Source organism: Mustela putorius, unplaced genomic scaffold (genome assembly GCF_011764305.1).
Source record: "Mustela putorius furo isolate JIRA1106 unplaced genomic scaffold, ASM1176430v1.1 tig00000174_pilon_pilon_pilon, whole genome shotgun sequence".
NCBI lineage: Eukaryota > Metazoa > Chordata > Mammalia > Carnivora > Mustelidae > Mustela > Mustela putorius.
Genome location: NW_025421304.1, coordinates 13,961,152 through 13,978,148, shown reverse-complemented (window position 1 = coordinate 13,978,148; position 16,997 = coordinate 13,961,152). Strand labels below are relative to the sequence as shown.

The 16,997-nt window shown below is 42.8% G+C and overlaps 1 protein-coding gene across 2 annotated transcripts in view; it reads left to right on the top strand.

Moving 5' to 3' along the window:
- Positions 1-4,950, top strand: part of TOX3 (TOX high mobility group box family member 3) — a 108,859-nt gene extending 103,909 nt beyond the window's left edge. For both annotated transcript variants that reach the window (XM_013052116.2, XM_013052114.2), the window contains exon 7: positions 2,649-4,950. In XM_013052116.2, the coding sequence (XP_012907570.2) occupies positions 2,649-3,398 (750 nt within the window). In that variant the 3' untranslated portion in view covers positions 3,399-4,950. The remainder of the gene's footprint in view (positions 1-2,648) is intronic.
- The last annotated feature ends 12,047 nt before the right edge of the window (positions 4,951-16,997 follow it).

Genomic DNA, 16,997 nt, shown 5'->3' with positions numbered 1-16,997 from the left:
ATGAAGCAGTATCCGTTGTACAGCGTGGTGATGAGACCACATCTGAAGAATTCGTTCTCTTTTGGCCCCTACAATTTAAAAAGGAATGGTAACCAGCTGAAAGCCCTTCTGGAGGGTTGCCTCCACGATGGTAAGGACTGAAAATCAGACTATATTCAAATAATTGAAAGAATCATGGGGGCAAGGACTTGGGGACATGTGATCTTGATCCTCAAGTTAAAGGCCATCATGTGGGAAGCCCAAGTTTGAACTCTGTGCCCCAGATAGAAGACCTCATCGAGGGAGTGAGGTCACAGGCAGCAAAAATTCAATGTTCATTAGAAATCGTGAGTAGCGTTAAATGCATTTAACATTTGCCCCTACATTCAGAGCCTGGGCCCCCTCTCTTAAGATGTGTCTGTACTATATTACTTTTTTTTAAGACTTTATTTTATTTATTTGACACAAGAGGGAGAGATCACAAGTAGGCAGAGAGGGAGGCAGAGAGAGAGAGGGAAGCAGGCTCCCCTGAGCAGAGAGCCCGATGCGGGGCTCGATCCCAGGACCCTGAGATCATGACCTGAGCCGAAGGGAAAGGCTTTAACCCACTGAGCCACCCACGCACCACCGTACTATATTACTTTTAATCTTCCCAACAGCCAACAAAAATTAATAGGAGCCTAATAGTAAAACATAAGGGAGTAAACCTGGCAGGCAAGCAAGACCTCTTTCATCTACTCATTTCTATTCGCCCCCAGGGTGGCATCTGAAAGGCACACGGGTATGATTGCCCAGGTGTCTAAATATAGATTCCCTTGTAGTTTCATACTAAGACTAGCTGGGTGATTTTTAAACATTAGAGTATATAAGAATTATTTTCTTGTGAATATGTACCACACTGTGTGTATTTTACCTTATGGGTGATTTAACGGTTTTTTTAGATGGTGAATGAGTCTTTGCAGGTTTCTTCTTACCCTAAGGGTTTAGAATGTGCCCCTCCAGTAGACATGCAAGGCCACCAAGCCTCTGCACGAAACCAGAGAGCTGTCCACGGATCCATGGTGCTTTACAATGATAATGTGTTCAAACAGAAGCCATTAGCCATGGCTTCTCCCACACTGAGTGATTTCCAATATAAGATCACCTCTCAGGTTCCTTCTCATGGTAGATTTTTAAAATGTGAGTAATACAAATCTGGAAGTAAGCATTCCATATCACTGAAGAGACTGGATATCAGCTCAATGCCTCCAGAAACACCTAATTCTGTGATGAATAAGAAAAAATAGTAAGCACAGTTATGTCCATCACTGTTGCATGAGTAAAAGTATTTATTTTTGTCACTGTATTTGTGTATGTTCAGCGCAGAATGTAATAGGTCATTTCTCTCTGTCGTTGAGCCTCACATCAGATCACTTGTTCTTATCCTGTGAGAGGTTATGGAGTCACCTGAGTACTGAACATTCTCCCCTCATCTAGGACTCCTGTGATAAATTGTGGAGATCTTTGAAAATACCAGGTCAACTACAACAATTTCTTAGGTTGTAAAATACTTCCATTTAGTATCTCTGCAGAATTGAGTTACATTTTTCTTACATTCACATGAGCACGGTCCCACGCTGCTGTGCCCGTGCAGAGCCCTGGTGTTTTCAAGTCATGGTTTTCTGGCAATAGTAACTGTTAATTCATAAAAAATTACTAACATATGCTAAATGCTTCTGTAGGCCAGGCCCTATTCTAAATGCTTAACAAATATGAGCCAGTTTAATGCTCAAAACCTCTGTGTAAGGTAAATGCCATAGAACCCCATTTTGTAGGTAAGGAAAGTATGGAACTTAAGTTGTCCAAAGTCACGAAGTTGTTAAGTAGTAGAGCATGACTGGAACACAGGCAGTCGATACTCTGTTGTCTTTCAATATGCTTCTTAGGGATGCAGGTCAGCTCAGACTTAACTACTGAAGAAGTGTATCAGCCACCTTTTGCTACATCGTGCTGTGTAACAACCAGCCCCAAAGACTCCCAAAACAGAGGAGTCTTTATCTCAGAGGGTACCAGAGAACTGGCTAGTTATGCAGTCTCGGCCCTGCAGGATCTGCTGGTCCTGCTTCTCAGTCTGCAGTCAGCCTGGAGGTTGGCAGGGCCTGGGCTCATTCACGTACACGGCAGTTGGCTGGCTGACTTCTGAGTGGTGACAGGGCCGTATGTCCCTTACCATATACATGGTGATGGCGGATTCCCAGAGCGATTAGAAGGGACCAGGCTCGGCCAGGATCCCAGGGGTGGGGGATTTCACTCTCCCTCTGGGGAGGGGAAGCTAAAAAGTCACATGACCAGAGACTTGGGTCTAGGGAAGAATGAGTAATGGCGGTCATGTTTTAAAAATCCATTTACAGGGGTACCTGGGTGGCCAGTTGGTTAAGCCACTGCCTTTGGCTCAGGTCATGATCCTGGAGTTCCAGGATCAAGTCCCACATCAGGCTCCAGCTCCACAGGGAGTCTGATTCTCCCTCTGACCTTCTCCCCTCTCATGCTTTCTCTCTCTTTGTCTCTCTCTCTCAAATAAATAAATAAAATATTTATTTAAAAAATCCATTTACAGTACTTAAAAACAGTTCAATCTGTCGGTCTCTGGCTATCTTAATATTTGGGGACTTTTCTCCCCCACCATGCAGGCTGCTGCTGAATCAGCAGAAGCCCAGACCATCCGCTCCGTTCAGCAGACCCTGGCGTCCACCAATCTGACATCCTCGCTCCTTCTCAACCCTCCGCTGTCGCAACACGCAACCGTGTCGGCCTCCCCTCAGACTCTCCAACAATCGCTCCCTCGGTCAATTGCCCCTAAGCCCCTAACCATGAGACTCCCCATGAACCAGATCGTGGCGTCAGTCACCATTGCAGCCAACATGCCATCGAACATTGGGGCCCCGCTGATAAGCTCCATGGGAGCGACCCTGGTGGGCTCCGCCTCTTCCACCCAAGTGAGCCCTTCCGTGCAAACCCAACAGCAGCAGATGCAGCAGCAGCTACAGCAGCAGCAACAGCAGCAGCAGATGCAGCAGATGCAGCAGCAGCAACTGCAGCAGCACCAAATGCATCAGCAGATCCAGCAGCAGATGCAGCAGCAGCATTTCCAGCACCACATGCAGCAGCACCTGCAGCAGCAGCAGCAACAGCACCTCCAGCAGCAGATCAGCCAGCAGCAGCTGCAGCAGCAGCTGCAGCAGCACATGCAGCTGCAGCAGCAGCTGCAGCACATGCAGCACCCGTCCCAGCCCTCCCCCCGGCAGCACTCCCCCGCCGCCTCCCAGATGACGTCGCCCCTCCCCGCCATCGGGAGCCCCCAGCCGGCCTCCCAGCAGCACCAGTCGCAAATACAGGCTCAGACACAGACTCAAGTACTGTCGCAGGTCAGTATTTTCTGAAGACGCCCGCGGCAGAGGCAGGTGCGCTCGGGGGTGGGCGCCCGGAAGGAGGGTCCGCCGCGCGCCCGCGGCCGCAGCTCGTTAAGTTGCTGTCCGTGACGCGGAAACGTGTAACAGATCACATGGTCCTCTCAAGTGTCTATTAGATAGGCAATAAGAACACAGTGTAGCTGAGTATCATCTTCTAGCTGACTATAAATCACTTTGTTTTTAAACAAGAGAAGCTGTGCTCTTTTATGTGATGCCTTTTTTTATTTATTCAGGCTATATACCTACAATATGTGAATCAAACAGTTTAACGAACCCTGGGACATACTGATGACTGTAGACCGGCCTCTCTCTGAGTCATAGAAAATGGCCTTATTTCCCTCCCAGAAGTGAATAAACCACACTTCGAGGCTATTTGAACTTCCGGAGCCCTAAAATAATAAAAAAGCACAGTCCTAATTACCTGAAATATGAAGATCCGGTTTCATACAAACATTTGTATGACGTGAATCGTTGATGGCATTTTTTGTCATGAAAAAAAATAATGTAAATCACAGACTTTTGCCAAAGCTCTTATTTTTTTTTCCTAAATCTCTCCAGAAAAGAAAAAAAAAAAAATGCAAGTGATTAGATTCCATTATTGACTCATTTCCACTTTTTTAACCCATGACTTCTCCAAATCAGACCACAGTATATGTTGTAACGATATCTATGGCCACTGTTAGCCCATTATACTCATTCCAATTAGAAGAAAAGAATGTGAATATTATATTCTGTGTTTTGAGTGACAAGTTTCGAAAAATAAAAACACTGTATTTTTAAAAAGGGAAATGCACTTAAATGAAAACAGTTATTACAAAAAGTTAAGATTTAAAAAAAAAATGCAAGAGTTTTTATTATGATGTGATACCGGTAGAATATTTAAAAAACGCACCACATCTGAATAATCAATGTAAATATTTTCTTTCAAAGTTGTAAGTTTTCATATCATGTGTTGTAAAGTTTTCATAAACAAGGCTTTAACGTAAACACTGGTGACATAAACCATTCATTGCTACGTTGCTTATTGTGTTTTTATGCTGTTTTATACTTTTTTATGAGTTATGATAGCAGCAATTAAGTTGTTTGTATTTTGCTTAACTAAAACAAAAATGCTTTTATCTTGCTATAGAATAAACACATTTCAGTAAAAACTGTGGACTGTATTTTGATGCAACAACCAGGAAAATGTTCACTTTTCAAATAAAATGATATGTCAAATTTCACTTTCGGTTCCTTGAATACGTATATGATGGGAAAGGACGCGACATACCAACATTTATTTGAGCCAAAGCGTCATCTTCTGTGTTCAGTTGGAAACAGGATATTCATTGCTAGGAATTTGGATCATATGGTCTAGATCCAGGACCTTTTAAGAAAATCGAAAAATTTTTTTTTATCATTTTTATCATTTTGTTAAGATGCAAGTGGCAAGGTAAGTGTAGAGGAAAGAGCGTTTGTCCTCTGTCTGGGGCTAGAACTTATGGCATTGTGTTATTGCTATTAAAAAGGATGGTGAAAATAATTATTTCAGTGTTCATTTCTTCCCCCCTTTTCTTGCTCTGTAGTGGCTCCTCTTTGAGAACAGTGTGAACCACTATCCCCAGTTGTCTTGCATGATTAATTACAGCATCTGTCCTGTCAGAAGCTATAATGAAGAGGTCTTGATAAAAATTGCAAATTACCACTGGCAACAGTCTTAAACTGCTTATGATAAAATGAAAATTAAAAACAGAAAGTGTCAACCCTGACCAGAATCCTAATCTGGTAAAAATGAGGGTGTGGGTTATGGTGTCCATAGTTCCTGTGTGTGAGACATTCAGAGAGAACGGGATATGGATTCCTCAAAGTTGTTGTTGTATTTCAAAGAATATTTACTGTATGTTGTGGGCTATGAATAATGAATTCAGCTTTCAATATTTCATAATCCTCTTGTACTCTGTATTATGTACAAATATTGAACAGCAAGAGATTCTAATTATAAATTTATAGATTTCTTGCTGTAGGAAAATTTATGTCTAAATTGAAGCTTTTCATAAGATGTATTAGTTGACAGGTATCAGTGTTCAAACAGTCTTAGAACGATGCCTAATCACATCTACAAGGAGGCAATTGTGTTCCACAAAGAAATGATCTGCCTCCAACCCATCAGAAGCAGAGCTGATGGTAAGAGATTTTCTGTGAATTGAAACTAACATTACATAACAATAAGAACCATTTTATATTCTGTTGTGAAACCTTTAGACAAATGTCTTCAAAATTAATTGCTAAACTACATGTGACAGTAATTGTGTATTAGTTCTGTCATTGTCATTTTGAAAACCCATGAAGTATTGCTTGGGAAAAAAATGTCACTAGTGATAAGACTTAATTGCAAGCGAAGTCTGTTTTCAACTGTTTGCAGTTAGAAGCAGGTGTTGCAACATCTATTAAATGATTTTATAAATCTTGGGTTTTATCACATTTGATTAAATGCTGCTAAGCCACTGACGGTCCATTTCAAGGGGAAAAAAATAGTTTAATGACTACAGTTTAGGAAAATTAATCATCAGGCAAAACTGTATGTTTAAAATGTCAAAAGGCTTGAATCATGAAAAGACTTCTCCAACCTTGTCACCCGATTATTTTTCTCAGGATTCGCTAAAGCATATTATGGATCAACCTGTATTTCAGTTTATACATGTGACTGGTTCCTAGTCCTGAAACGTCAGTAAGTACTTGCTGTGCTGCTTTGGTTACAGGTCAGAAATAAATCAGGGCAATGAAAAATAAGGCGCGAGAAATGTTGGTAACTGATGAGTGGGATTTCTAAATGGTCTAACTGCCTTCCCTCCTAAGTGGTCTCGGGCATTAAGGAGGCTCCTGCGCACTACCCACCCCCCATCACGCACCCCCCCCCAATCTCCATCACGCACACCTTTTCTCTCCCCCTGCCAGGTTACTCCTGCTAAACACGTTTCCTTTTTCGCATTAACCCACACCACCGTACGATGGAGGAACATAAGGGGGTTCTCATTTTTAGCTGACACGGGGTCATTAGTTCTCAACTCAAAGAACAAAAGCTTAAATGCCTCCGTGCAGCATAATTTCTGCCATATATTATTACCACCTGACGGAGGTTTGAAGGCGTTCTAGACAGATGGATTAATATCTCAAGTTTAAGGAGAAGTCCTCCGCTGTGTCCATTCAGCGGGCTTCAGACCTCTGAATGATTTCTTTCCCGTAACTCACTTCATGGAGCATATTTCAGCACTGGACTTCAATCTAACCTTTCCTCCCCCCCCCCCACCCCCACCCCCTTTGTTTGGCTTTTGTTTTGCAACAGCTGTTATTATCGGTTTTGGTCAGCTGTGATTGCTGGAGGCAAAATAGGACCAGATGGTGTTTTGCTATGCATGAATGGCGAGTTAGAGGCGTTGAGATTGAATAGGCCAAGTTTGAATGGTGTCTGTGCACCACCTGCCTGCCTGGGCTGTGGCGTCCACATCACAGTAGCGTGATCTGCCACCGATCTACGAGAATCGGATGGGAAAGTGGGGCGCTGGGGTGGACAGTCCCCATATTTATTGATCTTCCATGCACTCACAGAATAATGCACTATACAGTCAATTTGAGTTAATTGGATATGACACAGCATGGGCGTGTAATCTATCACTCTAGAATTCTGGTTCGCTTTCAGGATTTCATTGCACACACACACACACACGGAGTAATAGCAGAAATTAACAGGCTAAGTAGACACAAGTTAAAAAAAAAAAAAGATGTCTAAAATTATAGACAGGAGTCCCAAGGTTGAGGTGTAGGGCAGGGAAGGATATCTCGTGAGGATGCTTGTGGCTTGTGTCAGCTAACAGTGCAAGGTAAAGAAAAGCTCTGATCCGGATGTGTTCAGACAGACAGCCCTCCTAGTTGTTAGTTACCCATGAAATATTGCAAATTTGTAAAAAAAAAAAAAAAAAAAAAATGCCTAACTGGGAAAAATCACACAGATGCACAACCAGATTAGTATTCTCTTAGAAAATATTCCTAGATGGTTTTCACCCCTCAAATATAGTTAGCTTGCCAACTATCTGAAGTAACCTTCAGGATTAAACACTTTCCCTGAATTTTAAAGTCAGTGAACTGTCCAACCCATGTTGATTGTGATCCTACAGGTGTGAAGGCTATGTGTGTGCCAGTGTGTTGCGGGGGGTGGGGGGGGAAGCTTAACCACCCACAAATCACGAAGTGAGATAGGCAGACAGACACTCCATTTGCCTACTGCCCTAATTACTTAAATTTACTTCTGCTACATGCAAAACACTGTGATGGGTCCCAAAGGAGACGCAAAAATAAACAAGACCTTCTGTTTACTTTGTATATGTTTGAACTTTCCATAATAAAGATTTTAAAAATTAAAAAATAATAATAATAAACCATCTTCAACATCAGGAACATTTTGTTTATGATGGCAAAGAAACGTACCCCCCAGATAGAATGATGAGTGTGCCAACAAGAGACATATAGCACATTGTTCTGGGTGGGGGTTTTTTTGGTTTTTGGGTTTTGGGTTTTTCTTTGGTAATCTAAGAAATTGAACATTTATTGAGAAAGGGAAGAGGTCACAATTCGTTAGGGGTATTAGGGAAGGCTGCATGGGATCATTGGCATTTAAGATGTATCTTGAAGTTTAGGTGGGATTTCAGTGGGCCAGGATGGAAGTGATACCAGGACAAGCGGAGCAGGAGAAAAGCCATTCAGGTAGGTTGATAGCACCAGCCCCATCAAAACAGCAGTAGACAGTATAGCAAACCGGACACACAGTGCTTCTGGGAAGGGGAGCAGGAGAATGTACTAGAAAGGAAATTAGGAGGTAGATTTGTCAAAGGTCTGGGTAAGGCCGGCAAGGGACTTGGGCTTAACTCAAAAGGCTCTGAAGTCCAAATGAGCAAGCTATGATCAAGATTGATAAAATGCATGAAGGGTTATCAACAGACTTCTAAGAAGAGGGTATCCAGTTGGCATTGAAGCAGAAAGAAAAAGGGAACAAGATTGCCCCTTGAAAATGTACCACAATATTCTAATGACTCACATGCCTCAATACATCTGTCAATTCATGTCGCCTCACCTCACCCCACGTCAGCCTTCCTGGTGCAAGAACACACCAACGACACAGCCAAAGGAAGGCATTTGCGGCGACGACTGTAGAATAAGCCTTATCCCTACATTAGCATCGAGAGGGAGATCATTTTTCTGTGTTTCTGCTGTGAAAAGAAAGCTATTTTCACCACTGTAAAAAGTACCTCTCGGTGCTTGAACTCAAATGTGATGAATGATGAAAAGAAGCCCGTGCTTTGTTGCTGAGTAAAACCTCGGGCAGGCAGCACTGGGAGGGAGGTTGGTTATGGTCTCAATTTAATTTCAAAGACGAACCTTCACAGATAGAAAATGTGAACGTGGATGTACACTTCTTAGCAGAGGAATAATGCTTTTCTGTAAAACATCTCATTATCCCGAGCATGTGTATAGTGCTCTGCCCTTTTCAAAGCAGTTCCCTTTCTAGTTAGGCAGGTGTTAAGCTTCTGTAACAAATTAGGAAACTGAGGCACAGAGAGAGTTGTAACGTGTTCCAGTAGCTCTGCTTAGAAGAGGCACAGTCGGAACTGGAATGGAAATATCCTCATTGTAGCTTTCCTGTGATTTCATCTTCTAATACTTGCATAGGAATGGCATATCTAAGATACATACTTATATCTGTTTTATATTGGTATACAAGATAGGCAAATAGATATGTGTGTGAATAGATGATAGATATAGAGATAACAGATGACAGATAGATACTTGCATAGATGACAGAAATCCATCAATACAAAAGAGAATAGTAACCCATGTTTTCCTTATGGCTGGACAGACCTTAAACCAGAGTGAACGCCGCCTCGTCTGTGTTCTCCAAGGGGCGTCATGCCACATGGCAGGTTTTTGAGCGTGAATACTTTCCAGTCAGATTGTTTTCTCTACCAGGGTCTCTCTGTAATTATTTCGTATTCAGGCAAACAGCTTTGACCTGTGGCGTTTGAGTGTTAGGACCAGAGTTAGCCCAGAAATGCCAAAGCATGACACTGTACCACCTGTGCAAAAAAGAAGGAAAAAATCGGGTTTGAAGGAAATTGGGATGGGTGAACATCAGGTAGATGTGGGTCGTTATGCATTATTTAGGGCATCCCGTGAATCAATATTGAGCAAGGGAAATCAATGCCTGTATAGGAAAGGCATCTCCTTAGGGATTATGCGGTAGCGACCCTGCCTACTGTTTTGTGAGTGACCGCTCCATCTCTGCAACCACAGCCCCTTCCTCCGCAGCTGAGCGAGGTGGGCTCTACCCCGGCCCACCACTTGTTAAAGGAAATACATAGGTGAGGACCTCGCTAATCCTTTGTCCCCTGTCTGCAAGATTTTGTTATTGCCACAACTTTACATGAACGGAGCTCTAAAGCAATCTCACAGACAGTTCCTTGCTAAAATCAAATAGAAATGAATGACAATTCTAGGGGCGCCTGGGTGGCTCAGTGGGTTAAGCCTCTGCTTTCAGCTCAGGTCATGATCTCAGGGTCCTGGGATCGAGCCCCGCATCGGGCTCTCTGCTCAGCATGGAGCCTGCTTACCCCTCTCTGCCTGCTTCTCGGCCTGCTTGTGATCTCTCTCTCTGTGTGTCAAATAAATAAATAAATAAAATCTTAAAAAAAAAAAAAAAGAAAGAAAGAAAAAAAAAAAAAAAAACTATTCTAAAACCCAGAACACCAGGCGTGAGCATTCTGGTAAATGAATATTTTGGGGGGGGGGGCGCAGGAGGGGCTTTCATTTGCAAAGTGAGTGACTTCTACGGAGTCCACAGAGTCCTGGTTATTTTGAGACGCACATCCTGGTTATTTTGAGACGCTTACCTTCAGATTTTTGGCCCACTTTTTCTTTCTAGTCACGTCACCTCACATCTACGGATCTATTGTTACCCGGTAATATTCTTTCTGATACCAGTCCTTGTTACATGTCATGCCTCTGACATGCAGAGAGAGTCTTAATTTTCACTTTGTCACAAGGAGAGAAAATGATGCCGTGTTCTAAACCTGTCTTAATTGGTAATTTGCAAATTTGATACAAGATCTTAGTCCAAATCATTCAGGCCTGCTGTTCCACCCCCGCCCTCTCCGCTCATTCTTAATCCTCTCTTCCGTAATTGCTATTGAGTATGTAGAATCCCAGGGGACAAATAATAGCATCTGAGGAAATTACCTACATGTAGCCCGACCTCGGGTGTGCTTTTTTGGATGCCAAATTAAGACATCCATCTTTGGATGTTTGGACAGTTACCTGGAAGGACTGGCACCATTTTCTCCATAATAACATTTTTATAAATTGTGTCCAAATGCTGGCATACCTAGCATGGGACTTTTTAATGATGTTCAAAATGTGTTAGCCAACGAATGTGAGGAGAGCGATCGTTCTTTTCAAAGCAGAACGTAATTCCGTGGGGGAAATGTGCTAGCCTTTCATAGGCAGAAAATAAAATTGTTGCTTAAGTTATTTGGAGGTAGAAACGTCTTACCACCGCCCCGCCCCCCGCCAAAAAAGTGTGTTTTCTCACAGTTTAAATCCTAAAATCCGAGTTAGTAAGGAGATTGGGATGATTGGCAGGAAAAAATTTCAGGATTGAAATACGCCAAGAAAAGGTGGCTTCTACTAGCCATCTTGCTTCTAGGTCATTGAGAGCCCTGCTTGGCCCTCAGTCGACTAGTAGACACAAGCAGCCAGAATGACTTTCAGAATGGGTGCAAACGATCTTTTTTGCATTGGGTTAACTTCTCTGAAGACATTTATTTGCAGGTTGTGCCTGAAGTTTGTTTATTGCTGAAGAACATATTATTTATTGGGGATAAAATATGTGCTTTGTTCATATTTTGAACAAAATAGGGAAGTCAGACTCTTGAGAAGGTAACTTTCTACAGAGGTTTAAATTCTTTTTTCTTTTATTAAGTTTTTTTTTTTTTTTTTTTTTAACAGAAAGAGAGAGAAAGAGAGAGAGCACAAGCCACGGGGCAGAGAGAGAGGGGGAAGCAGGCTTCGCACTGAGCCCGATTCAGGGCTTGATCCAAAGGGCACCTGGGTGGCTCAGTGGGTTGTCTGCCTTCAGCTCAGGTCATGATCCCAGGGTCCTGGGATCAAGTCCCACATCGGGCTCCCTGCTCAGCAGGGACCCCACTTCTCCCTTTGCCTACCACTGCCCCTGCTTGTGCGCTCTCTCTCTCTCTCTCTGACAACTAAATGAAAAAAGTCTTTAAAAAAATAAATGCTTGAATCAAAACTGCTTCAAGATCAGAGTCACGTTTTTTAAAAGTTGTTCTCTGTAGTTGCTAAAAATTTTTACAAATTCCTTTGGGGATTTCTGGATGCAAAGGCTGGCACTCCCAAGACCTCACCAGCACTTCCCCCGGGGGGAAATTCACAAAACACCATTTGGTCAATTTCAAGTGCCGACATCACTGTCACTCCTGCAGGAAATGAACACAACTCTCCAGAGCATATTACGCATGCTCGGCACTACACAAAAACTCTGCAGAAGTGTGTCAGGGGTCTGCACACGTTGGCCGCGATTCCTGCAACAGGCCTGAGCTGACAGGTAAGTAGGAACTACGTCAATGAAAGAGAACGCAGCCCCAGGAAGGAGGAGATGATTGGATTCCTGTGGTTTCTGGGGGCCCGGGGAACAGCCCTGAAACTGCTTGGCCCCAGAACTAATAAGCTGCATTTTGTAAGCCTGTATTCTTAGAACAACTAAGAGTTTTATGTTTGATACAGATGGTGTTTATGTGGAGTATACGAGCTCAGCGTGAGAAGTAGTCATAAAACAGACTGGGGTTTGGTATAATTATTCACAATTACTATTGTATAATTGGATGCCATAACTATTATATAAAAAATATTTTAAGAAGTAGACTCTGTTCATACTTTCATAATAGTTCTTAACAATAAGAGACATATGCTGTAAACATCATAACATATTTTATGGTGTTTACAAACTTCTGCAAGGTTTGGCAAAGTTGCAAATATAAAACGCCCAGGTTCTCCTTCTTGGCATTCCTGGGAAAACCAGTGGCCCTTTATTTGCTTCCAGTAGCAAGCCACCTGGGACTTGAGGAGCCAACTGCTGTAGGCCACTGAAATGAATGGATAGTTGTGGATATATCAATATTTTAGCAGTTAAAAAAAAAAAGGAAAAAATGGGTCTGTGCTGCTGAAAGCACCCAATTCTTCAGTTTTTTTCCAAGCAAAGTTCTGTTACGCCACATTGTGACAACTGGTACGTCGGCATAATGCTTATTTTAATGTTTCTGGATGGAATTAGTGAATCTACAGACATCAGATCCTTCTACACATAAACTCTTATGTCTTCTAATAGGAAGAAAAGATGAGCCTATGTCCCTATCACCCCCAAGCGACAAAACCAGCACAAAGAAAATTCATTAGCGTTTTAAGCGAAACTTCATTTCCTTTTAATTGCATTTACAAAGCAGGTCTGTGTCCATGAGCGCAGCAGCTCTTCTCACTGGGAACAGTAGAGCATGGGAAGTAAATTTCAGAACAAATGACTTCAGTGAGAGTCTTGTTTTCCAATGCATGTGTAATGGACACTGAAATCAATGCAGCTCTCTGCAGTGCTCCGCGCCCCCCCCCCCTCCTGCTCATGGATGGCATCCACTGCTGAACTTTTGCCTGATTCTTGAGGGTAATTATTGCACTCTGATGACTGGAGTCTTTATTACAGCGTTATCGGGGGTTTTCAACGTTCCTGTGTTATCATCAAGAAGGGAGAAGCATCTTTACCCTCTGGACCCCTCTCTAAGGTCGGCGATTCCTAATGCAGAGGAGTGAGCGCCCGGCTGGAGACTATTACTCACATAAGCTCACTCCTTGTGGCTCCGAGGACCTTGCCCTTGAATATTTATCTGCCAGGTGACAACAAACATGATGTCTTCTGCCTTAGCAGCCAGGAAGAGTGAGAGTTAGCTCCCTTGTTATGATGGAGGCCAAAACTAAATGTTCCAAGCCTAGATTGAAACGACCTGTTTTAGGCATGGTTTCTGAAAAGGAGACCTGCTCCTGGTTGTCCTCCTTGGCCCTGGAGGAGGGACGCAGTGAAGCATGGCTTTGGTACCCTGCTGCATTACGCCTGGGTATGTGGATGGCTCCAGCCTTCCAGAGATTCTAAACTGTCTTGCTGTTTCCTGCACCTGGAAGATGGCCAAGAACGCTCCTGACTCCATGAGTGCAGCAGCATGTATAATCAACTCTGGGATCAGGTTCTCTTGCAAAAGAGAATATGAATATTCAGTAAGCAAGGGTGCTCAGGATTTTCCCTCCTTGGACCTGCACTGACACACCCTATTTTTTTTAATAGATCAGATAAACATGCATATGCATTTATGGACTACTAAGCTTAACCAATATATCACAACTGTTTGGTTTATTTGACTATATGTCACCCCTTTTAATCAACCTGGCTTAATTCTACAGTTTAAGCAGCAAGCAGCCCAAGGGACTGTTAATGAAAGAGAATCATTGTCTTTTTTTTTTTTTTTTTTCTTTAAGATTGATTGATTGGTCAGAGAGAGAGAAAGAGAGAGAGCACAAGCTGGGGGAGTGGCAGGCAGAGGGAGAAGCAGACTCTCTGCTGAACAAGGAGCCTGATGCGGGACTTGATTCCAGCATTCTGGGACCATGACCTGAGCCAAAGTGGATTCTTAACCAACTGAGCCACCCAGGCGTCCCACAATTGTTCCTTCTGGTGTTAGTCTCGGAGTTTAGGATTTTATTTCCAAGACCCTAGTTTCTGTTAATGGCTCACTGTGAATGTGCTACCAATTAATTATTCTCACCTTTTCATGTTTACAAATGTTTTGATTTTTCTCTAAGCTTTATGAAATGGAGTATCAATGGACTTGACTTCTTATGCCTTATCCCATTATCTTTTTGGCTCAAGTGTAGGCATAATATTAATAATAGTATTCTCATTCATTCATGCATCTGTTCACAAATATTTATGTGGTGCTTTTGCTCATGGAGCACTTGAGTTAACCAACAAATAAGCACTTAATGATTATCTTCTTTGTTGGATAGGTTGCTACCTATTTTAAAGCTCATGGCACGCAGGGTCTTACATTGAATCTTTCGCAGTCCCTCATCACCAAGGAAAGTGCTGGGTCCACAGTGGATGCTTAAATATGTGGATTGACTGATTTTTCAGATAATTTTCATGTGAAATCAAGAAGAGGACTTTATTGATTTTAAATAAGAGTTCTTAACTTTTAATCAACATTTACTTTATTAATAATTCTTTAGTTTAAGAGTATCATGTTAATAACAGTTAGTGCAGGGGGATGGCAAGAGGACTTCAAATGATCTGTCCCAGCCTCTGGAGCACTGGGATGGTCCCCAGAATCCAGCTTCACAAGGAGCACATGAGAAGGAGAAGTTGAATTGGTTGGATTTTTCCCGTGGCCCCTAAGAAGATCCCAAATTTGACCATGACTCTTAGTGTTATCTCAAGCTCAAGCCATTTAGTCCAGGCCTATCTGGCTAAGAGGGAAGAAATTCCAAATTGACATTGCGCTAGCTTATCTCACCTCCAAGAAAATAGGACTTCTGCCTTCGACATTGATCTTTCCCTTTGCATCACCTCAAGCTTTTTGTGTATCATTTGATCCATAAAACTTAGCCCTTTTAAATTTTTTAAGTAGAAGTGATTCTATACCTCAGGCTGCATGAACATTGTCTCTTTCTTTGGCAATAAGCAACTTTTGGTGGAAGGACGATGCCTTCTACTTCTTTGGAAGCCCCACAGCAGGTGCTCAAGAGATAGTGTTTAAAGAAATGGAATTAACAAAATGGATTATTGTGTTCATTCCTGTTTTAATTAGGACTCTCAATTGTGGGAGATTAAAAATCCAAATCAAATTGGCTTAGGGGAAATAAGGGAATTTATCTGCTCATGTAACTGAAAAGTCCAGGGATAGAACTGGCTGCAGGCACAGCTGGTACCAAGAGCACAGACAAGTCATTAGGACTCATTTTTTCTGTCCTCTACTGTGTTATCTTCATCCTCAGGTTCCACTCCTTGACTTCTGGAAGTACTGGTTTACAATAATACCCTCACCGCTGGCATTCCCAGGAGGAAGGAGAATGTACTCTCTCCCTAACCCAGTAAAATCTCACTGAGTTAGGTTGGTTCTGATTGGGTCTTGGGCTCCAGCAGAACCAATCACAGTGGTCTAGGATAATGTACCACTCTGATTGGTTAGGCTCAAGCCACTTGTTCATCCCTGGAGAGGATGGATTTCGCTCCCCTAGAAGTACACGGAGTAAGAACAGGGAGAGGTTGTTCCCTTCTGGAAAATTAGGGAATTGTCACTAGAAGAAGAACAAGTGGATTCTAGGAGGCATTAACAGTGCAAGTAACACACTTTCTGCAAAGGAAAGTCCTCTCATAGAGCTGGCTGCTTCAAAGCATCTAACAGGAGTCTGGGAAAAGGATAAACTTGCCTTTGGTGTGTGCCAACATAATTAGTTTTGTGGCTTTGGGGATGGGTTCGCTCTTGCTCTCAGACTGCCTTTTAAGTGAGGACATTGCCTGGAGTCAACCCATATAGTCCATCCTGGAAAATTGAGGCCGTATGACCCGCCTATTGTTCAGAATCCCCGTGCGTGGTTTTATGTATATAAAATAAGGAGAGAGAGTCTTCTCTGCAAAACCTACCAAAACATCCGAGCTCACTTGCCTCCCCTCTTGAGCTCCCCTGTGTGACTGTTGAATAAATGATTGAACATGAGACAGCACTTATCTTCCTAACAATAGCCCTGCAAACATCCAACACTGTCAGATGCTTTTCTGGCATTTCAAAGTGTGCCTGCAGCTAAACCATCTATTGAACGTTTGCTGTGACTAAGACCTCATGGACAAAGAAGGCTGTCTGTAAAGCTGCCATCATTTGGCAAAAGCCCTCTCTGTGGGGCCTCCCGTGGGAAGAGGAGAAGAAGACATGGTAGGTGACCCCTGCCCAAGCTCTTACACTGACTGTATGCTTTACATTCAGCACGACTGGGATGGACTCCAATTTGAGGACATTCAGGGTGCCGGCCTGGGAGCTGGGACGCATCCTTGGACCTCCACAGCCTAAGTGATATCCTGGAGGTTGCATTTGTCACTGGAAGACTCTGTATCTTGACATCTTTCCACTTCATGCAAACTCCCGATCCAGATTGGATTTGCCAGTGGGGACGTTGCCTCTAGTTTTTCAGTACAGCTATGTTTCCTAATTTTAAAAACTGTTTATATGGTATTTCAGAACTCTAAATGAATTATGAAGAGCTGATAATGAATTCCACAAAGCGTTGGCTTATTTTATTGGTAATAGGCACCACTTAGTGATGGTTTCCCTGCTCTTTGTGATTTTTTCTTGTCTGGCACTGTTTCCTGATACATTGGACGGGGTCCTCCGACATAGCCTTTCTGGCCAGAGTTGATGGACCAGGGACACCTGTGTT